Source organism: Anoplopoma fimbria, chromosome 12 (assembly GCF_027596085.1).
Source record: "Anoplopoma fimbria isolate UVic2021 breed Golden Eagle Sablefish chromosome 12, Afim_UVic_2022, whole genome shotgun sequence".
In the NCBI taxonomy this organism is placed as follows: Eukaryota; Metazoa; Chordata; class Actinopteri; order Perciformes; family Anoplopomatidae; genus Anoplopoma; species Anoplopoma fimbria.
In genome coordinates this window covers 19,198,955-19,217,978 of record NC_072460.1, presented here as the reverse complement: position 1 = coordinate 19,217,978, position 19,024 = coordinate 19,198,955, and the positions used below count along the sequence as shown (strand labels likewise).

The 19,024-nt window shown below is 38.3% G+C and overlaps 1 protein-coding gene across 1 annotated transcript; it reads left to right on the top strand.

Annotated features, from left to right (window-relative positions):
- The first annotated feature begins 699 nt into the window (after window positions 1-699).
- dnmt3ba (DNA (cytosine-5-)-methyltransferase 3 beta, duplicate a) lies at window positions 700-12,289 on the top strand. Its single transcript, XM_054609988.1, is given in 25 exon segments — window positions 700-823; window positions 1,321-1,466; window positions 1,750-1,933; window positions 2,032-3,755; window positions 3,859-3,988; window positions 4,181-4,261; window positions 4,411-4,454; window positions 4,820-4,969; window positions 6,126-6,188; window positions 6,356-6,505; window positions 6,597-6,704; window positions 7,323-7,452; window positions 7,739-7,855; window positions 8,009-8,053; window positions 8,133-8,212; window positions 8,341-8,453; window positions 9,304-9,487; window positions 9,913-9,997; window positions 10,153-10,298; window positions 10,385-10,475; window positions 10,623-10,771; window positions 10,866-10,951; window positions 11,076-11,145; window positions 11,356-11,474; window positions 11,589-12,289. Coding segments are annotated over 25 exon segments (4,461 nt in total). The 3' UTR covers window positions 11,731-12,289.
- The last annotated feature ends 6,735 nt before the right edge of the window (window positions 12,290-19,024 follow it).

The window sequence follows — 19,024 nt, the reverse complement described above, 5'->3', positions numbered from 1 at the left end:
ACAAAACACATAACTAAACACACAACAGATTTATAATATTAACCAAATAAAACAAGATATTGAGTGTAAAAGTCCATATTTTTTAGGCATTGCATATATTGTATAAATGTTGTATTTGCAGCTTATTGTTCTTTCTTATTGCACTCTTCCCACTTTGTATTGCACACAGCAATTACATTTAGGATAAGTCATCTACACAAAGGTTTATACTTAGTTCTACACTCTGCAATGGACTAACAGCCCCAAATATTGGAGTTCTTATAACTTCTTTTGCAGTGTCTAAGAAGGAGTTGCAGGAAATTAAGGGAGTTTGGTGTGGTGTATAATTAAATATGATAACATACTGTATGTCAATGGAATCATATCGTATACTGAGATATTGTGATACACAATTACTTAGTCTAAAATGATAATAACATATTTTCCAGAAAATTAGAATCGCCCAGCTCCTATTTAAGATAAAACCAAGCATGGAGACCTTAACACACCTATAGCAGCAATAATCAGTATCAAATCGTCAACGCTGCAATAAGTGGACCGTCAGCTACACCTCCTAAGCTAGAGCTTCCCAACAGTCAATGTATAAATGTTGTGATTTTATGTTTGGTGTAGATTGACAGTAAATGTAAAAAACATTCTAGACATGAAGATGAGATAACCATGATGCTAATAATGTCTTCTTTCTTAGAGATCTGCAAAATGGCAAGTGCAGTGATTGTGACTCCAGACTCCTTCCATGATAAAACCAGCCGCGGTTATTTGGTGACCTGGATCAACAACCTGCTGAAGACAAACTTCAAAGATGTGCGGGAGATGAGTTCAGGTGAATCATTAGTATGAGCAGATATAAAACAGTACAATGGTACAGCAGTACTTCTGTAGCTTGTAACTGAATCTTTTTGGTTCAGAATTTAGTTTCAATTTTTGTCTGCACATACTATAAGTTATAAATCAACCCTACTCACTGTTATGTGGTTGGTTTACGGCCGTAATGCAATCTCATGCTGCTGCTTCACATTAAAGGTTTTGGGGAATTTATTGTGAAGCAGCTATAGGAAATGTTATACATTTGTCTTCATAACAGTCATAGGATCTTTCTTAAATATTACAGGATAGAATAGTATAAAAAGAAACAGCTGAGGGGCTGTGTTGTGTTGTGGAAAAGCGCTTGCATCGTGCACGGATAGTTGAATAGTTATGGTTGCTCACAGCTCTGCGAAATATCCCTACTACTATTGAAAAACAGAATTTTTTTGTTATTCCATTCATTTGCATAGACAACACTTCCTGAACTGTATTTATGTATGTATGATCCCACAGGTGCATGTCACTGTCAGATCATGGACTGGGTTATTCCTGGCTCTGTTGACATGACCAAAGTGAAGCTTGATGCAAAAGGCCAGGATGACTGTAAGCACAACTTCAGTCTCCTACATGAGGCCTTCAGCAAGAGCGGCATCACAAAGGTATGCACTTTTCCTCCAGTAGAGTAACATTACAACTGATGGGTGCTGTTAGGCAGATTTCTGTACATTTGACTGTGTCTAGTCTTAATGTTAAATTTAGCTAGCCACATGTTCTCTCTAGGGTTATTTTAAGTGAAGACATATGAGAGTGGTATCGATCTAGTTATCTTTCCTTCAGGAAAAAGACGTGTGTTTCCCAAAATGTTAAACTATATTTTTGATAATCAATATGGAGGTAAGGTTCATTTCTAAATTTTGTCATGTCTTCTTTGTCTTGGTTAAGGCTATTCCAGTTGAGGAGCTCATAAAAGGGAATTCCAAAGCAAACTTTGAGGTCCTGAAGTGGTTCAAAGGTTTCTACATGACAAATGTGAGAAATGAAGGATACGACCCTGTGAAAGCTCGGCACAGTCAGGATATCAGCCCTATTGTGTTCACTCCCAAACTGAAAAAAGGTAACTTAACATGTTATCACTGTGATAATACAATAAAGAGGTGCATCGTGTTTTGTTTATCAGATTTACAGTAATTGTGCAGTAATAATTGTTTTCTCTTTCTTTGTCAGACGTATCTAAACTAGATGCAAACACGGAGGAGATGAGCACTGTGACGACTAAAGGATTCCCTTTCACTGAAAAGTGGAAGGTTATGTTTGACTGGGTTGACCGTAGTGCTCGTGGAGAGGAATATGCCCTCTGCCGCGCTTGCGACAGAAACCTGAAGACATCTCCGAGAGGCCTTCGAGATCTCATTCGGCACATGGAAACAGTCAAACACAAGAAAAACAGTGTTGGCTTGAAAAGCAATCGCTCTGAACCGCTGCCCTGTAGCGACGCAGCTGTTCGGTTCATTCACAAGCACTGCTACACTGGCCCTGCTGGAGGTGAACATGTTTCTAGAAAATTTGCACGCTGTAAACTGGGGTTGCAGTATCCCAATAACATAACATCTGTTTGCCGTCACACTCCGTACTGTGTGTACATTTATGGAGGGTGTACATTGGGAAAAGATGACATTGTCTCTGTGGTCCTGGTTGGGTTTTTTGATGTCGAAACCTCCAGGCACTGCATCCGATTTCTGGATGCTCTTCAGTCAGAGGATGGTGCAGAAGATCAAACAGCAGCAGCAGCAGCAGCAGCAGCAGTGGTAGAGATCTTGAAGAAATCCAGTTTACAAACAGATAATCTTGCCGCTGTTTATTCTGATGGTAATGGTGCAACATCAGAGCAGATCTGCTCGCAGCTCAGGGAACTGAACCCGAACCTAGTAGCATTAGGAGGGCTGTATGCCCTCGCTGATGCTGCTTGCCATGCTGGGATAAAAAAGCTCTCCAATCAGCCTCAGGAGTTGATGGTAGATATCCATGCTCACTACTCCTCCTGCGCTACCAAGAATGGCAACCTCAAGGCTCTTTTTGGCTCAGATCTCAGTGCGGATAGCCCATCATTTCTTCCCAACACCAGCTGCCTTAAATTCTGCCTCTTTGTCACAAAAATCTTGGAAGTATGGACAGATCTCATAACTTACTTCAAGTCTTGCAACACAGACAATAAAAAAGCCAAGTTGATCTGCTCCCAGCTGCAGGATCCCAAAGTCAGGGCAACGTTTATGTTCCTGGAGCAGGCCTTAAAGCCTCTGCACAGTTTCCAAAGGCATCGGGAGACACAAGAGGGAGCTACCCGAGGTGATATGCTGCTCGTCCTAGAAGAGGCCAGTAGGCTGCTGCTCACCTACACCTCCTACTTCCTTCAACCTGAAGCTGCTGCTCACTTCATCAAAGAACGCGATGTCCAAATCCTTAAGGACAAGAAATGCCGCCTGTCGAGGTCTGAACTCAGTCTGGGTGGGAAAGCTGTGGAGGACTTCCTGAATGAGTCTGAGGCTACAGACGCACTGCCACTATTAAAAAAAGAGATGTTGTCTTTCTACATCGCACTCACAGGTTGCATTGCAAAGAAACTTCCTCTAAGCGATGAGATGCTAAGTAGCATAGCTCAGCTGCTGAACCCCAAGAGCAGAGTGAAGGTGACTGGAAAAGTGGTAGAGCAGCTTGGGACCAAGCTGGAAATCTGCAGCTCACCAGAGGAGATCAACCAGCTCAAAAGTGAATTCCTTAAGTATCAGCAAGCTCAGGAGGAAGAGAAAGACAACTCAGAAGTGGTTTCTGCGGAGAAACACTGGGCCAGCGTACTGAAGGACATGAATCCGACATCAATCTTCAGAAAGCTCGTTCTGACCCTGTTGTCTCTTCCCTGTCCTCCACTTGAGGCTCAGCAGGTTTTTACTCAGGTATGTAAATAGCCTGTATCAACATCTTTTGTCTGTGTTTGTGTTTATTTTTCACATCTTTAATATAATTATTTATATGCACCTGCTGTATTTCCTGTCGCAGGCCCTGGAGAATGAAGATGCTGCAATGTTTTCTGAGAGTGAGGCGGTAACAGAAAGCGAGTGTGACCTCACGTCTGACAGCGTTCTCTCTGAAGACACCAGCAACAAAGACTCCAAAGTTTACACTGAAGGTAAAATGAAAAATAATCCATCAGGTAGAATTTGCATCTGACTTGATTTAACAACCCGATAAATGATCCACCTATCATGGAATGATGATAAGGATTTGTATGATGCACAGGTAAAGTGTTTAAACAGAAGTTCACTAAGATGTCAATGCAGTTGATCCCACATGTCGTTAACACTTGTGTCTGATTTTCTAGACCTGAATGGCTTTAATGGGACAGTGAAGCAGTGTGAAGTTCGCCTCACAAAGATAAATCGTAAGTAAAGGAAAACCCACGGTAGCATTCTGGCAAATATTTTATTTTTGAAATATTTTGTAATGAGCATCCTTCAGATTTACAGTTTTAACATGTCAGAATGCAGATATAATATTTGTAATGATCTCAACGCTTAAACATAATAAAATACTTTCTATTTCCTTTCAAAGAAAATGCCGGTACACCTGGAATGAATGGCGTCCTGTGGAAAGAGGTAAAAGAGTTTCAGAAAAGAACATGCTTAAAAAAGCTGGATTTTTGATGAAAAATAGGACTTGTCTGTACAACCGACAGACACTAAAATCTGTCGGTTGTACACACACAACTACACGGACAAAAGAGAATAAAACAGAAACATGAATTTTGCTGTTTCATATTTTGCTGTTTTTTCCCTCTTATACTAACAGTCCTTTTGCCCTTTACTTACCTCCTAACCTTTTCATCTTTATGGCCAACATAATCACTCGTATGATGAGGTGCTGTCTGCCCCTATATGAAGGTGTGTGTGTGTGCGTGATTTAGTGTACATTTGTACGTGCATTATATTTGTGTGTGTAATAGGAGTGTGTTGTCTCTCAGATGGCTATTAGGGGAGGTTATGGCTGGGAGAGCAGCTTGCGCCAGAAGCCCAAGACCCGTACAGTGTTTCAGGCTGGTGCTAGCACCTGGTCCACCCCCGAAGGTGTTGATAAGGACAGCAAAAAGGGCCTGGAGTCCCAAGATGAGGTGGTAGGTATACTCAAGTATACTACCAGAATACCACAGGGCCATGCTGATTTCATGATTAAAATGCTCGATAGCATTTGGTCGAATCTAAGTCCTTGTGAATAAGGCTACTAGAGATCTAAAACGCCACAGGTACATTCATTGTTACATTTAATGTTACATTTAACATCAAATGAAAGCACATCTGTGAGATAAAAGACATCACAAACACAGTGATGTCATACAGTGGAAAGGACACTTTATTGTTTTTTATTGGATTTTTTCATTTTGATCACTCGTTATATTTCAGTATATGATGATGATTTGAACAAAGCCAATATTCATATCTTAACAGTGTGGAAGGGCGACCTTGCTTCTTTCTTCCGTGTCACTTGAAATTAAATATCAAAAACAATTATGTAAGTCATTTGTCATTTGTGACTTCTTACCATCAAAAGCAGCAGTAATGTTGTGGTTTCCGATATGCACAGATCCTCACCTAAACTAGTTTTCACCTTTCACCTAACCCTAAGAGACACGCGGTATTGCCGCCGACATACTGTCTTTCGGGGGTTGTAGCTGCATCAGTGTTGAAGCTAGTGAAGATACTGGTATCATATGAAACTAAAAAAACCTGATGAATCCAGTCTGAGGGCTGGTAAACACTCCAAAATTAGGCAAACATTTGGTGAAGGACAACTGACATGGCAATTTTCTTAGGGGTCTCTAGACCTCGCCTCAAGATATCTGACTATCTGAGGAGCTTGCCACCCAATTGCCGAAAAGTGCAAACCCAAAATGTCAAAAGATTTTAAAACTAAATCACAGCATTACTTTCTCTTTTGTGTTTCTCAAGGTCCTTCTCGAGTGGTAAGAAATGGTATCACCTGAAAAATTGTTGCAACAATGGCAATTTCATACTACTATAATTCTGTTACGAACTCTTTCTAAAATCAAACTCATGACTAGAACAATTCACACACACTCCTGAGCTGCATCTCAAATTAAACGTCTGGTTCCCAGCTTTTAGAGGATGTATACCACTTCTATGTGGCAGATACTGTTGACCTGATGTCTCCCCCCAAAGATCTCCTGGCACCCCCTTCAAAGACAAAAACGCATCGATGTGGTCATCTAGTCGTAAATGTTTGACTCTGTTTTATATGTGTTTGACTCTCAGGCAAAAGAAACATCATCCCCCATTAAACTCACACCAAGAGGGCGACGGAAACAGGCCTACCAGGTAACATAACAGTTACAAGAAAAAGCCCACAATACACTTGTTCTCACACTCTGCAGATCGAACATAATGTCACAGCAAATATCTGTGAGTTTATCTCGTTTGAGGTGAAAAGTAATTCTGAATAATCTGTGTTTTTCTTGCTGTTTTATTTTTTTTTACATCTGCAGGATGGGAAAGGGTTTCTGGTAGGGGAACTGTTGTGGGGGAAAGTGAAAGGCTTTTCCTGGTGGCCTGGGATGGTGATGCCTTGGAAAACCAAGTCAGCCCCCCCGGGTATGCGAAGGGTGGAGTGGTTTGGAGACGGGATGTTCTCAGAGGTTAGAATGACAGTTAATGTGCTCAAGCTGCGGAAAAACACTTTACGTGTGTTGAATTGGACTTTAACATCATCATTGCTTTCTGTTCCAGATCTATACGGAGAGTCTGTTGACATTTAGGAACTTCACTAAGTGCTTCTGCAAAGATTCCTTTTCCAGCTTGCCCGTTTACAAGGAAGCCATCTACCAGATCAATGAGGTAAGAAACTAAAATGTGTCACAAAATCAAAGCATTTTGTACCACATCCTGTGTCTCAAAACAGATTGAAGTCTGTTTTCTCTTCTGTGCAGTTTTTCGTGTTGCACATCCTCTTGCTCACCAATGTCACTTTGCAGTATGTAACACAATGTTGTATCCCATCAAGATTTGTTCAAACTTTGGAAACTATGATTAATTGACTTCTGATTGGTCCTGTAATGTTGTGCGGGGCTTCTCCTGAAATATTTTGGTCAATTGGAAGCAGACAGTATCAAGGCAGTTCTTGTGTCATTAATACTGGGATAAAAAAATCCCCCAAATCACTCAGAAAATCTCCTGCCTTTAATGGGGTTTTATCATTTTTAATAAGAGGAGTTTGGCATAATGGATAACAGAGTTAGTAATTATTATTGGAGTATTTGAACCTTTAAAACTTCAAAACCAAATTCAATACCATTCAACTCTTTTCATTATTCCATCTGTCTCCATCTATTCGAATGCATTTCAAACAGCTGAGTGAACATGTGGCTCTCTCAATAGTAACTTTTTTGCAAACATTTAAGATGTTACATGTAACTTGGTGAATGTGTTAAGTCAGGAAATATTTGCAATCTATAGTTGGCAGGTGAGCGATGCGGGAAGTCTTTTGCTGAGGGGGAAGGAAATAGAGAAAAAGAGCTGAAGCTGATGCTGGACTGGGCTTTTGAAGGATTTCTGCCTTCCGGACCTGAAGGATTTGCACCAACTGGTATGTGTCCATTTATAAACATTCACTTATTTATTAATGACTGGATTTACAGTAAACTGCAGAGAACTGACTGGTTCAGAAAGTGTTGCTATATGTGTTAAGATTTTAGAAATAAACCCACAATTAGTCGTCACGTTTTGTCTCGTTCCGTAAATTTGTAGATTTCTTTCTGTGACTCTACAAACAGTTACACTTGAACTACTTTTTCTTTTTGTTGCGTAAAAATAAGCTTTTCTTTTCATGAATTTTGATTGAATCTTGATTCCATCTTTTGCTTGTCTTCAAGATGCTGCTGCACATCAAGACTCTTCTGACTCTGCAGTGTCTGACTACCAGCCACCAGCAAAAAGGAAATATGTTTTTAAAAATAAGGCAAACACACCTGTCATCACTTATAACAGAGGTACGTATTATTTTTGTCCACATTTGATCCACAAACATGACGCCAAACTCTCATGAAATAAAAATGACCTACTAGAATTAGTCATGGCGTTTATGTATTTATCCTCGTTTATTTTTCCTTATTTGTGATTTGTTTTAATATTTTACTTTACAGAATCAATAAGAGAAGCGATGAAAGAAAAAGGCAAACATATTGAAGGTAAGTTTTGTGTAATCAAATTGAAAAAGAATGTGATTTAAATTTGTCTTTGATATAATTATTTAAAATGTTATTTCAGATTTCTGTTTGTCTTGTGGATCATCTGAGATTGAAGTGAAGCACCCGTTGTTTGAAGGTGGTCTCTGTGTGAAATGCAAGGTAATCTAATAATCCAACAATCTATCTCTGTCTGCTTTATCTGGTCTGCTTTACTCCATTCCAGCCCAGTTTGTCAATGTCTAACCTCCATATGAAACACTGCTGCTACTAACTGTCACTGTTTGCAGGGGAACTTCACAGAGACTCTGTTTCGCTACGATGAGGACGGCTACCAGTCGTATTGCACCGTGTGCTGCGCCGGCTTAGAGGTCATTCTGTGTGGCAACGCCAGCTGCTGCAGGTAAAAAAACTGTTCAGGTGTTTTATTGACGTCTATTTTTTTTACCACTGTAACATTATATAGGTTTTCTTTAATATTTCAAACCGAGAACCATGCCTGTGTGTAACCAGTACCGATGTGTGTGTGGTGTGGCTCCATCGCACTTGTAAAACACGAGGGCAGAGGATATTAATGATTGTGTGAAATTTAAGCACTGGCACAAATATAGGGGAACATTCCCACTGTTCCCATAATGCTTTGGAGTATGTAAACAGAAAGTAAAATGTGGATGCAGTGAGTCAGGCTATGTGCTACAGCTTGATATTGCTTAATACCCTATATGTTTTTTTACATTTTGAAAGTTACATTAAAGGAACGCTGAATTAACTAAAAGCAGTTCCTGTTGGCAATGTACCCATGGATATACAGTCAACTATTAATGATTTACTTTGATACTGAGGATATCTTAAAAATGTAATGATGCCTTTTTATATGAGTTCAAACTGTGTATATGGATTTTTATTGTTGAAGATGTTAATTATAGGAGAAAATGATATTCTCAGAAACTGTACTGAATATAATAATACATTGTTTTATATGTGTCTGTTCAGATTTGACTTAGTTAAGACTACCAGAAGGAACACTAAGGGTTTTAAAGTAACTGAACAGAGAACATTTTCCTGGTTGTCCTGATGTGTATTTCAAGCCACGTTGCCTAAAATTCAACTATCTAACAAAATAATTGGAAATAGCAATGATGGTCAATTAAGATTGGTCACTCTCTGTATTCGTATGCTAAGGCTATCTGCCCCATTTCTTTTTTTGTGTCTGCACAGTTATAATATTCTCGGTTGTTCTCTGTCTGCCCCAGATGTTTCTGTAAGGACTGTCTGGAAATCCTGGTTGGCCCGGGAACCTTTGACAAACTTAAAGATGTTGATCCATGGAGCTGCTACATGTGCAAGCCGTCACTGTGCGAAGGAAACCTCAAACTCAGACCAGACTGGAGCGTGAAGGTTCAGGACTTCTTTGCCAACAACAGCGCCATGGCGTTTGTACGTAATACACTTTATTCTCTCAGTGCACATTTCTAGTTCACATGTTGGCTCTTTGAAAGGTATTCACACCTTTTTTACCCTTACCTGTTTGCATACCTGATTTTCATCATCAATTATTCTGCTGATTATTTTCTGAATTAATTGATTGTTTGGTTCACAAAACACTGTATCAAAAAACTAACTAATGGCAGGTAATCCTCATTGTGCCCCCTGCCAGTCAAGATTTATCATATTTTTAGTGACAAGTCTTTTATTTTTAACACTTTTACACTCATACAGCTAGTAACAAAAATAAAAGTCCAGCAGACATAACATGGTTTAGGTTCATTACAACTGTCTCTTGCTGAGTGCTGTTTTTTTTACTGATTGGTGCAGTGGTAATGAAAGTTGTGTATATTTGTTTTCTTTTTTTTATATAACAGGAGCCTCACAGAGTTTACCCCTCCATCCCTGCTGACCAGCGTCGACCAATCAAGGTGCTGTCTCTTTTTGACGGCGTTGCAACAGGTTGGTTATTGTCAATCTTGTTTTTTTTGTGCGATGTTTTGTTCATACTACTGAAATGGAAGCTTTGAAAGCTCCAGTAATAGAGTTTACACTGAATAACCTGTGTTTATTCCTCTTCATGAGTAACCTGTTTTTTTTTGTTTTTTTTACAACAGGATACCTGGTGCTCAAAGACCTGGGCTTCAAGATTGAGCGCTACATTGCTTCAGAGATTTGTGACGATTCGATCGCCGTGGGGATGATCAAGCACGAGGGAAAGATCGAATATGTCAACGATGTTCGCACCATCACAAGGAAACACGTGAGTACGAGCTGGAGTAATGGTCGTGGCTAAAGACAACATAAGAATTATGAACTCAGGTTGATCTCTGTGGTTGTGTGTTGCAGTTGGCTGAATGGGGTCCATTTGATCTTCTGATTGGAGGCAGTCCGTGTAACGACCTGTCCATGGTCAACCCTCTCCGAAAAGGATTATTTGGTATGAATCCTTCAAACTTCTGTGAAAGCTGTGCATGTAGTTAACAAGTTATTACTGATAAAATACTGGTAAAAAATATGGTTTCATCATCCTCCACACACTTCTTCAGTAACCCTCTCTTTTTCTCTCTCTCTGTTTGTCCTGCAGAGGGCACTGGAAGGCTCTTTTTTGAGTTCTACCGCCTTTTGACCTTGTTGAAGCCGAAGGAGGGCGACGACCGTCCGTTCTTCTGGCTGTTTGAGAACGTGGTTTTCATGAGTGCCCACGATAAAACAGATATCTGCAGATTCCTTGAGGTGATTATTTTTGATAACCGGTGAAAGTATCCTCTCAGCCCAATGGCTTCCTTAGGTTTCATTGTTCATTATTTGCTTTCTCCCTTTTTTTCAGTGTAATCCAGTTTTGATCGATGCAGTGAAAGTTAGTCCTGCTCACAGAGCACGCTACTTTTGGGGAAACCTCCCTGGCATGAACAGGTAACATAATAATACACAATCATATGCCGTTTCTTCGTGCATATATTCTCACACTGTAAAACATAAATGTATCCCCTTTAAAAAGATTTGTTCAGTTTACACATCTGTCTGCGTTTCTCTTTAGACCTCTCGCTACGTCTCTTGATGACAAAGTCGGCCTCCAGGATTGTTTGGAATCCGGACGCACGGCAATGGTAATAGCATTTATTTTGCTGTGTGTGAAATAGATGATAACCTGACTCTATTTTAGTTGTGTTGTTGTCGAAGCAGCCATATAACCAGAGTATCTGCAGGTCTTGAATTACATTCTGTGGAGTATTTAAAAAGGTCCTAAAATGTCTTAAATTTAAATTGGTGAACCCTGCAGAAACACCCTGATTCTAATATGTCTTCTCTCCCGGCAGTTCGAAAAAGTCCGCACCATCACAACAAAATCCAACTCTATAAGGCAGGGAAAGATGGGTCCACTTCCTGTCACCATGAACGGCAAAGAGGACTACCTGTGGTGCACCGAAATGGAACAGTAAGCCTTTTGGAAGAAAAAAAAAATTCTAGGCCACTTCTGGCTTGTGACCAACACATATTAGATGATTTCATTTTTTTCTTGTAACATTTTCAATCTGGTTGACTCTTTTAGGATCTTTGGCTTCCCTAAACACTACACAGACGTGAACAACATGGGCCGTGCGCAAAGGCAGAAGGTCCTGGGTCGCTCCTGGAGCGTCCCTGTTATTCGTCACCTCTTCGCCCCGCTGAAGGATTATTTTGAATGTGAATAACGACTGAGAACAGAACCGCAGCGGTAAACCTACTGCCTTATTTCTTTCCTGCATTACTAGCCAGCTCAAACTCTCCAGTCTTTTTAAGAAAGACTCAATTTAGAATTTACTATTTTGACTTGTAGTGTGTACTCATGAGCTTCTTTTAATCCTGTGGGTTGTCAGTCATCCATGATCCACTATCACCAGCAGGTGATAGTGGATCATAAATAAATGATGGTGCTGTGATCAAAACAATAATATTACTCAGAACATCGGCCTGAATCACAAAGCGAGATCAGACAGTCAACCAGCTATCTTTGGGCTTAGTTCAGGTTTTCCAGTATCACAAAGCTGGTTCTTCTTTTTTCGGGGTAGATCACCATGGTAACCTGCCAACTGCTCCATTACTGACCAATCAGCTCAGGGGAAAGAATGATTCAATCCTACAGGATCCTGACATGAACGACTATTTCACCAAGCTGAAATAGACATTTTATAGATCACTAGAATCACTTTGCCTACCATGACAGTTCCAATTGATAATTATGATTAATCTCTGCTTTGGCAGCAGGAAAAGCTTGACCTCAACTTATTTTAAGTCAGTCATCTATCCATAGTTGTTTGTTCATCATTTGGACAAAATGACTGTTATAAATGTCTGTGTATTACTTACACATTTTTATATTTGGATGTTGCTCCCAATATTTCTACTACAACAGTGAAGCCAAAGAGAGCTGTTGAACTTGCTTCGTGGTTCAGGCCTTAGGTCTCTACCTCAACATCGATTTACTGGTTAAAAATCTGTAGTAACACTTTTATTATACCTTTATTTAATTACGAATAGGAAATGTGTCTAGGTGCTCTGTTTTATATTGTTTTATCACATTATCTTAGCAGTGATTTTAAGTCTGATCTAATGATGTTCATCATTAGTGCATTACTGTGGAGAATTGTATTGTTTTTACTCGCTAATTATTTTATCTGCTTTTCAATACGTTTTTATTCCAATTACATTCATCTCACTGTAGTCCACAAGTGATATTGTCCAAAATTACCTCACTGATTTTGCATCGGCTCTTACATTTTTATATTTTCTAAGGTCTGCTATTTATACCAAAAATATGTTCTGCCTACTCATTGAGAGAGAAAAATTGTGAGTATTAATATTTCAACTTGACAAGACTGCAGAGATCTGTTTTAAATGTGACGTGGTAGACGTGTCACTTGCAGTAAAGGATCATAACGATCATTTTGCACATTTCCCCTTATTTACAACTTTTTATCACTACAAAACGAAAAAGGACAAACAAAGTTCACAGATCATTAGAATGAATAGCCAAAGCACGCTGCTTTTGAGAGCTTTTATTATCCTTTTATTTAAAAAAAGGATCAGCACGTATCCTCCGCAGGTTATATCAGTGTACACTGAAAGAAAAAGGTCATAATTAAAACTTACTTCTGCTGTAGATACAGTAATAATTTCGTTTTGGTAGCAATGTGTTCACAGGTGAGGGGGAGAACTGTAAAAAAAAAAAAAAAAAAAAAAGATAAAATAATGAAAAATTAGAAAATCCAAGAATTAGAAAAAAAATTATGAAATTATGAAAATAAAGATTAGAAACCAGGACTTACTTCAGATAACCAATAGGGGGGATAATCAATACTAGCACACATTAGCCTTTCTCCATCCCAAACAGGGAGAGTTAATGACCTTAAGGATCACGGCTATTAAAAAAAGCAGATCCCAATTGATTTTATCACGTTGCCACGGTAATAAAGGCTTTTTAACTTGAAACAAAGCAGCAAGCAAAAAACACTGTGGTCCTTTTAATCTCAGTGAGACATTGAACTATTCGTTTGCATGAGTGTCATATCTGTGCTTTTGATTTTCTTAATGTTGATCTTTTCTTTAAATGACAGCTTTTATAATTCAGTTAAAACATCATCAGTACTGTTCAAGTGTTACAATTTAACGATGACCTGTGTTTTTTGTTCAAATGGATCATGTTAGCTTTACTGAAAGTTAAGATGTTGGTGCTTGTTTTCTGTATGAATCACTGTTAGTTTCCCGGTGGTTGATCTTAAATCACTGTTCTGCATCTGTTCACTGCATGTTGTTCAGTAACACACAGACATAAATGATGGACAGACCTACAGTGATGCTGTCGACACCTTTACCTCATTGATCGTTTGTTTGGGAGTTTTGATTCCGATGGTGCTATTCTAACAGTTCTAACTTTGTATGTAAAGATGGGCTTTGCCTTTTTTTTTTTTTTTTTACCTCTGCCTTTAATTAGCAACAGTGAAAACAATTTTTTTTTGTAGGCTGTTGTTATGCTGTGAGTTGAATGTTTATTTGTTTCAACGAAATGACAAAGTGATGTTGAGAAGTGATATGTAAAGCCTTTTTTTATTTTCTTCTTTTTTACATTTTGACTTGTTTATTTCTTTGAGGTGGCTTGTTAAATACAAATGTAGGATCAGGTGCCCTGGAACCCCTTTGGGGAAAAAGGAAATCACTATATTCATGTTGTTTAGTCCAATTTAATGTAGATAATTAGGAACTTAAATTCACTTGGAGTTTGGTGCTACAATGTCAGCTGATGGAAATAAAATCTGAGCTGCATAATTTCTGCTTCTTTTTATCATTTTTTTTAATACATGTTACCACCATATAGAATTATATATATATATATAGTTACGACTGAAAGCATCTTTATTCCACAACAAGAGGTCACCGTTGCTTCCACAATGCTGCAGTATGTAGTTTTGGGACATGGAAGAGAATCGGTGGCTCTATGTTGAGCTCATCAGCCTCCTGTGGACTGATATCCTGTCACAACAACATTGGTTCCACCTCTCCAGTGCTTTCACTTCTGACCTGTGGGCATTAGTGGTTAGATCTTTCAGGTATAGAGGGGCATCATGATGCAAAGATTTATGTCTTACATGTGATTTATTAGTAGTCTATATATATATTAATAACCTCTATATACCACTGTCAGTACAGTACATCTGCAGAAGCTTGCATTGGTGGAAGAAATATTCATGTCCTTTGCACTCTAGTTTTTGGATTTGTTCATGTTAACTAACGGTTTTATTATGGTGGTAGATCATAAGCGTAACGTAGGAATTTTTAAAATGGGCGTAGTTCCTCTTTAACCAATAAGAATATCTTAATTTATTAGTTCATTATATTTTTAAATAAAAAATCAGAATCTGCAAATTAACTAGAAACTAAAGCAGTTTATAAATGAGTATATTAGAGTTAAAATATACGATAATTGCCTCTGAGACATTGTGGAGTAGAAGAATAAAGTAGCATAAAATTGTGTTGAAATATAAAGTAGAATTACCTCATAATTATACTTATATGCAGTACTTGAGTAAATGTACTTAGGTACATTTCACCACTGAAAGTTTATCAAACGTTACGTGAACCGTCAGAATCTCCACAGTAATCTAAGTGAGAAAGAAGGAGGACAATTATTCAATTCTTTTCAGCGCTTGTTCCTGCTTTACTTTTCGCACCTCAGTCCTAGTTCTAATGACAACATGTCATACAGTTGGTATTTTTCATAATCTTTATTAAAATATATATATATTTTTTTTATTTCACAGTAAAAGGTCACTTTGAAACTGATGATGTTTCCCAGGGTTTCAGTCTCCGTTCCATCTGAGAAGGAGTGGGACTCTGGTTGGTTGGTTTGATGTCAAGTTTTGTTGCTCCGGGCACTTCCTTTCCCTCCTGAACCAGTCGCATCACCTCTACAAAGGAGAGCTGCTTGATCTCTGTCTCTGCAGATGTTTCTGCCGTCTGGTTTTCACTGACTTCAGAGTCTGAAAGTGTCTGCTGTTCCAGCTGCTCAACAACACAGTCCACTGGAGTCACACAAGGAGAAGCAGAGCTCCACTGCTTGTAGCCAGTCCGGTCTATGGGCTCCACAAACCTGGAAATGAGAGACACAGCTTTGTTTTCTGTGGTATTGTAACATTAAGTTTATCAACTAGTTCATGATGTAATAACAAAACATGTAAAGCAGTACATTTACAATTTTTAGGTATTTATATGTTCTGCCACTTTTTAATTCTAATCACTACAGCTCAGAGGCACTTTTTACGTCACTCCATTTATTTGAGAATTTTGCTTACTTTACAGATTCAGATTATACATCACAAATTTTTTATGATTTTATCATATCAATAATACTGAATTGATCCCAGTGGACATTCTCAAGCTACCAAGCAGGGCGGCGGTCACTTGGGTCAAGTGGAGCATAGCGCCACCTGCTGGCAGGGAAAGGCAAAATGTTTTAGTAGTACTAAGTAATTTATAACGTTGGATTAATGCGTGACTTAAATCTTCGTGCTGATATTCATCATTATTGTACAATTTAGGGTCAGTGGCTTGATACCACTTCATTTTTATATGAATGGAAATGTCGGTGTACCATCAGCGGCGAGATATTGTTAAAACAAAACTATTTCAATTAAAATATTCACATTTTGCTGTGTGTGTAATTCGGAGAGGATGCTTCATTGTCAAGATCATAGATTTTTTTTTTTAACAAATCAGGCTTTCAACATCTTAAACAACTGTCTGAGAGGATTATCAAACGTCCAATCAGCAAGACAACTATGTAAACATATGGAGAGTTGATCCATATGCTTAATCAAATTATCACCATAGTTACTGTGAAATAGGAGATTATGTCTAATTAAAAAATGTGTAATTTGCTGTTTTTTTTTTATTTATATCTGCAATAGCAGATGCCCCACCATTTCCATCCAAAGACACCAATGAAACTGCAACTAATGGTTATTTTCATGGATTAATCTGCTGCTTAGTTGCTCGATTTTTTATTTATTTTTTGGTTTGCTCAGAAAATAGTGAACAATTACTTTCACAATGTCAGACAGTCCAATCCTCAAAATTATGAAAAAAAATTGAAGGAGAAAAAATAAAAGTAAAAGCAGCTGGAACCACGACATCTTTTTGCATCATAAATGAATGATTATGAAATCATTAAATATTTTGCCAATCTACTTATTATTTCAGCTGTACTTGTATATATTGTCCAGTCTAGTACATTTTTTAATAAAACACGATTTTCAAAGCAGTTTTTTAATGTGCAAACATCTGAATTAGTAAAGTAAATACATCTGTTAAATAAAATGCAATGTAGGCGAAATGTAGTGTAAAGTCAAAGTAAAACGTGGCATGAAAACAAATGCACAGTTGGAGTCATGTACACGTGGGCCTACCTCACATGTGTTTACTTAAGGACAGCTCACACATACCTGTTGTAGAAGAAGAGCTTCAGGTCCAGCAGTCTGCTCTCCTCCCTGCTGCTGTCACACGTGTTCACATCCTTCAGACCGGCCTGGAACCGACGATCAGCCTCGAAGTCAAAAGAATCAAACCTCAAGAAAACAGACTCCATATAACCTCTGATATCATTAATTTACCTGACTAGCATCTCATCTGGAGCAAAGATATCTGACAGCAGAGAAGCACTTCCTGCTTTTCATTTTATTTGCATCAACAAACCGATAGAAGCAACACAGCTGATAAAAAAAAAGGGCAGAGCTGCAGCTGTAGCGCCCCTTCAGGTATGATGCAGTACTGCAAGGTATCACAAAATGTATACAAGATGTACTAATACTAGAGTGTACTCTGTTACAAGTTAAAGTCCTGCATTCAGTAAAACTACACAAATATTGTCAGCTATCCAAAGCAAAATTGCCTGTTTGAGAGATTTTTTGTCATAGATGCATTAACATGTAAAGTTGGAGCTGGTCAGGGAGAAGCTCATTTTACTAAATATACTTTTATGTAGTTTAATTAAAAACAATATTTAGTATTCATTATTTTAATTTCATTTCTTTGTTTGAATTATTTATACATTCAACCTTTCTATTGTAGTACTGTGTATATGTGGAATGACCTACAGTTCTAGAAAACCAGGCAGATGAATGAAGTTCATACAGTAAGTCAGTTCTTTTTAACACTCAACAGTATGTGAGTGTCAATATAAATAGAGATTATATTTAAGCATCAACATTTATACACATACATTAATAATATTAATAATAGTAATCATAGTAACTTTAATATAGTTATAGTAAATTATGAGTGCACACTGGCTGTTTCTTGTTTGTCTTCTTTGTTTTGTGTCATGCTTCAATGCAATTATTCTTTTTTGTTATATTTCTTTTCCTTACACTCTGTGGGCATATTTATGATTATATATCCATCCATCTTCCGATTATCCAGTTAAGGGTATGCTGGACATTCATAATTGTTTCACAGGGCAGATAATCACGCTCACATTCACACCTACAGGCAATTTCAGAGTCATCAATTAACCTAAGCTGCATGTTCACCCACGCTTTGCAAACTCCACACAGAAGGTTGTCTGGCCCGGGAATGAACCCCGGCCCCTTTGCTGTGAGCCACCTTTTCACCACCGTAATCCCTGATTATATAAAACATTATAATTGTTTGATAATCTTTTTCCTTCGTCAGAAAAGTTGTTCACTTTCCTATTCTGTGTTTGCCACCCACTAATCCTGTGAAACTGTTATGTTGAATGTGACTCTGTGTGTGCTGTGTGTGTGTGTGTGTGTGTGTGTGTGTGTGTGTGTGTGTTTGGAATGGAGACAGTAGAGTGTGTTGAGCAGAAACGTGACACTGAGTGATTGTTGACTCAGTCCTTGACCTCAGCCAGTCAGCTGACAGCCGCCACTGAGAGGCTACAAAATATTTCAGGTCCAACAAAATCAGAGTTCCCATCTCACACTATCAATATTTAATATCCAGGTATATCACAAAGTTATGAAACAAAACGCTACACTTTAATCTGCTGGCTGCAGGTTTTCAGAGACAGTGTAAGTCACACAATCGGAGAGAGAGAAAGAGAGGATGGATCACGCTCCTGACAGGCGAGGAAATCTTATCTCATTAACTACTTAGCAGTTACTTTTTCTTTTTTGAGCATGTGATGTAACAGCCTGCAGCCTCCCATCTGAAGCCGCTGATTACTGCAGAGTAAACAAGTTTCTGCAGAATTCAGGGGGAGGTGTGACTGTGAAGCCAAGACACATATGTAGATGAAATGATCTCAATACATCCTGTTATTGAGATCTTAGATGTTTATTCAATAAAACAAGGTTATGCTACAAAATACACAAAGTTAATATAAAGTTAATTTGCAGTTTACAATATAATTAAGTTTAAAGTTGTAGTTCACATTGTAGTTTCTTGTAATTGAAATCCACATTGAGCCAATGTGTTAAAGGAGATGATTGA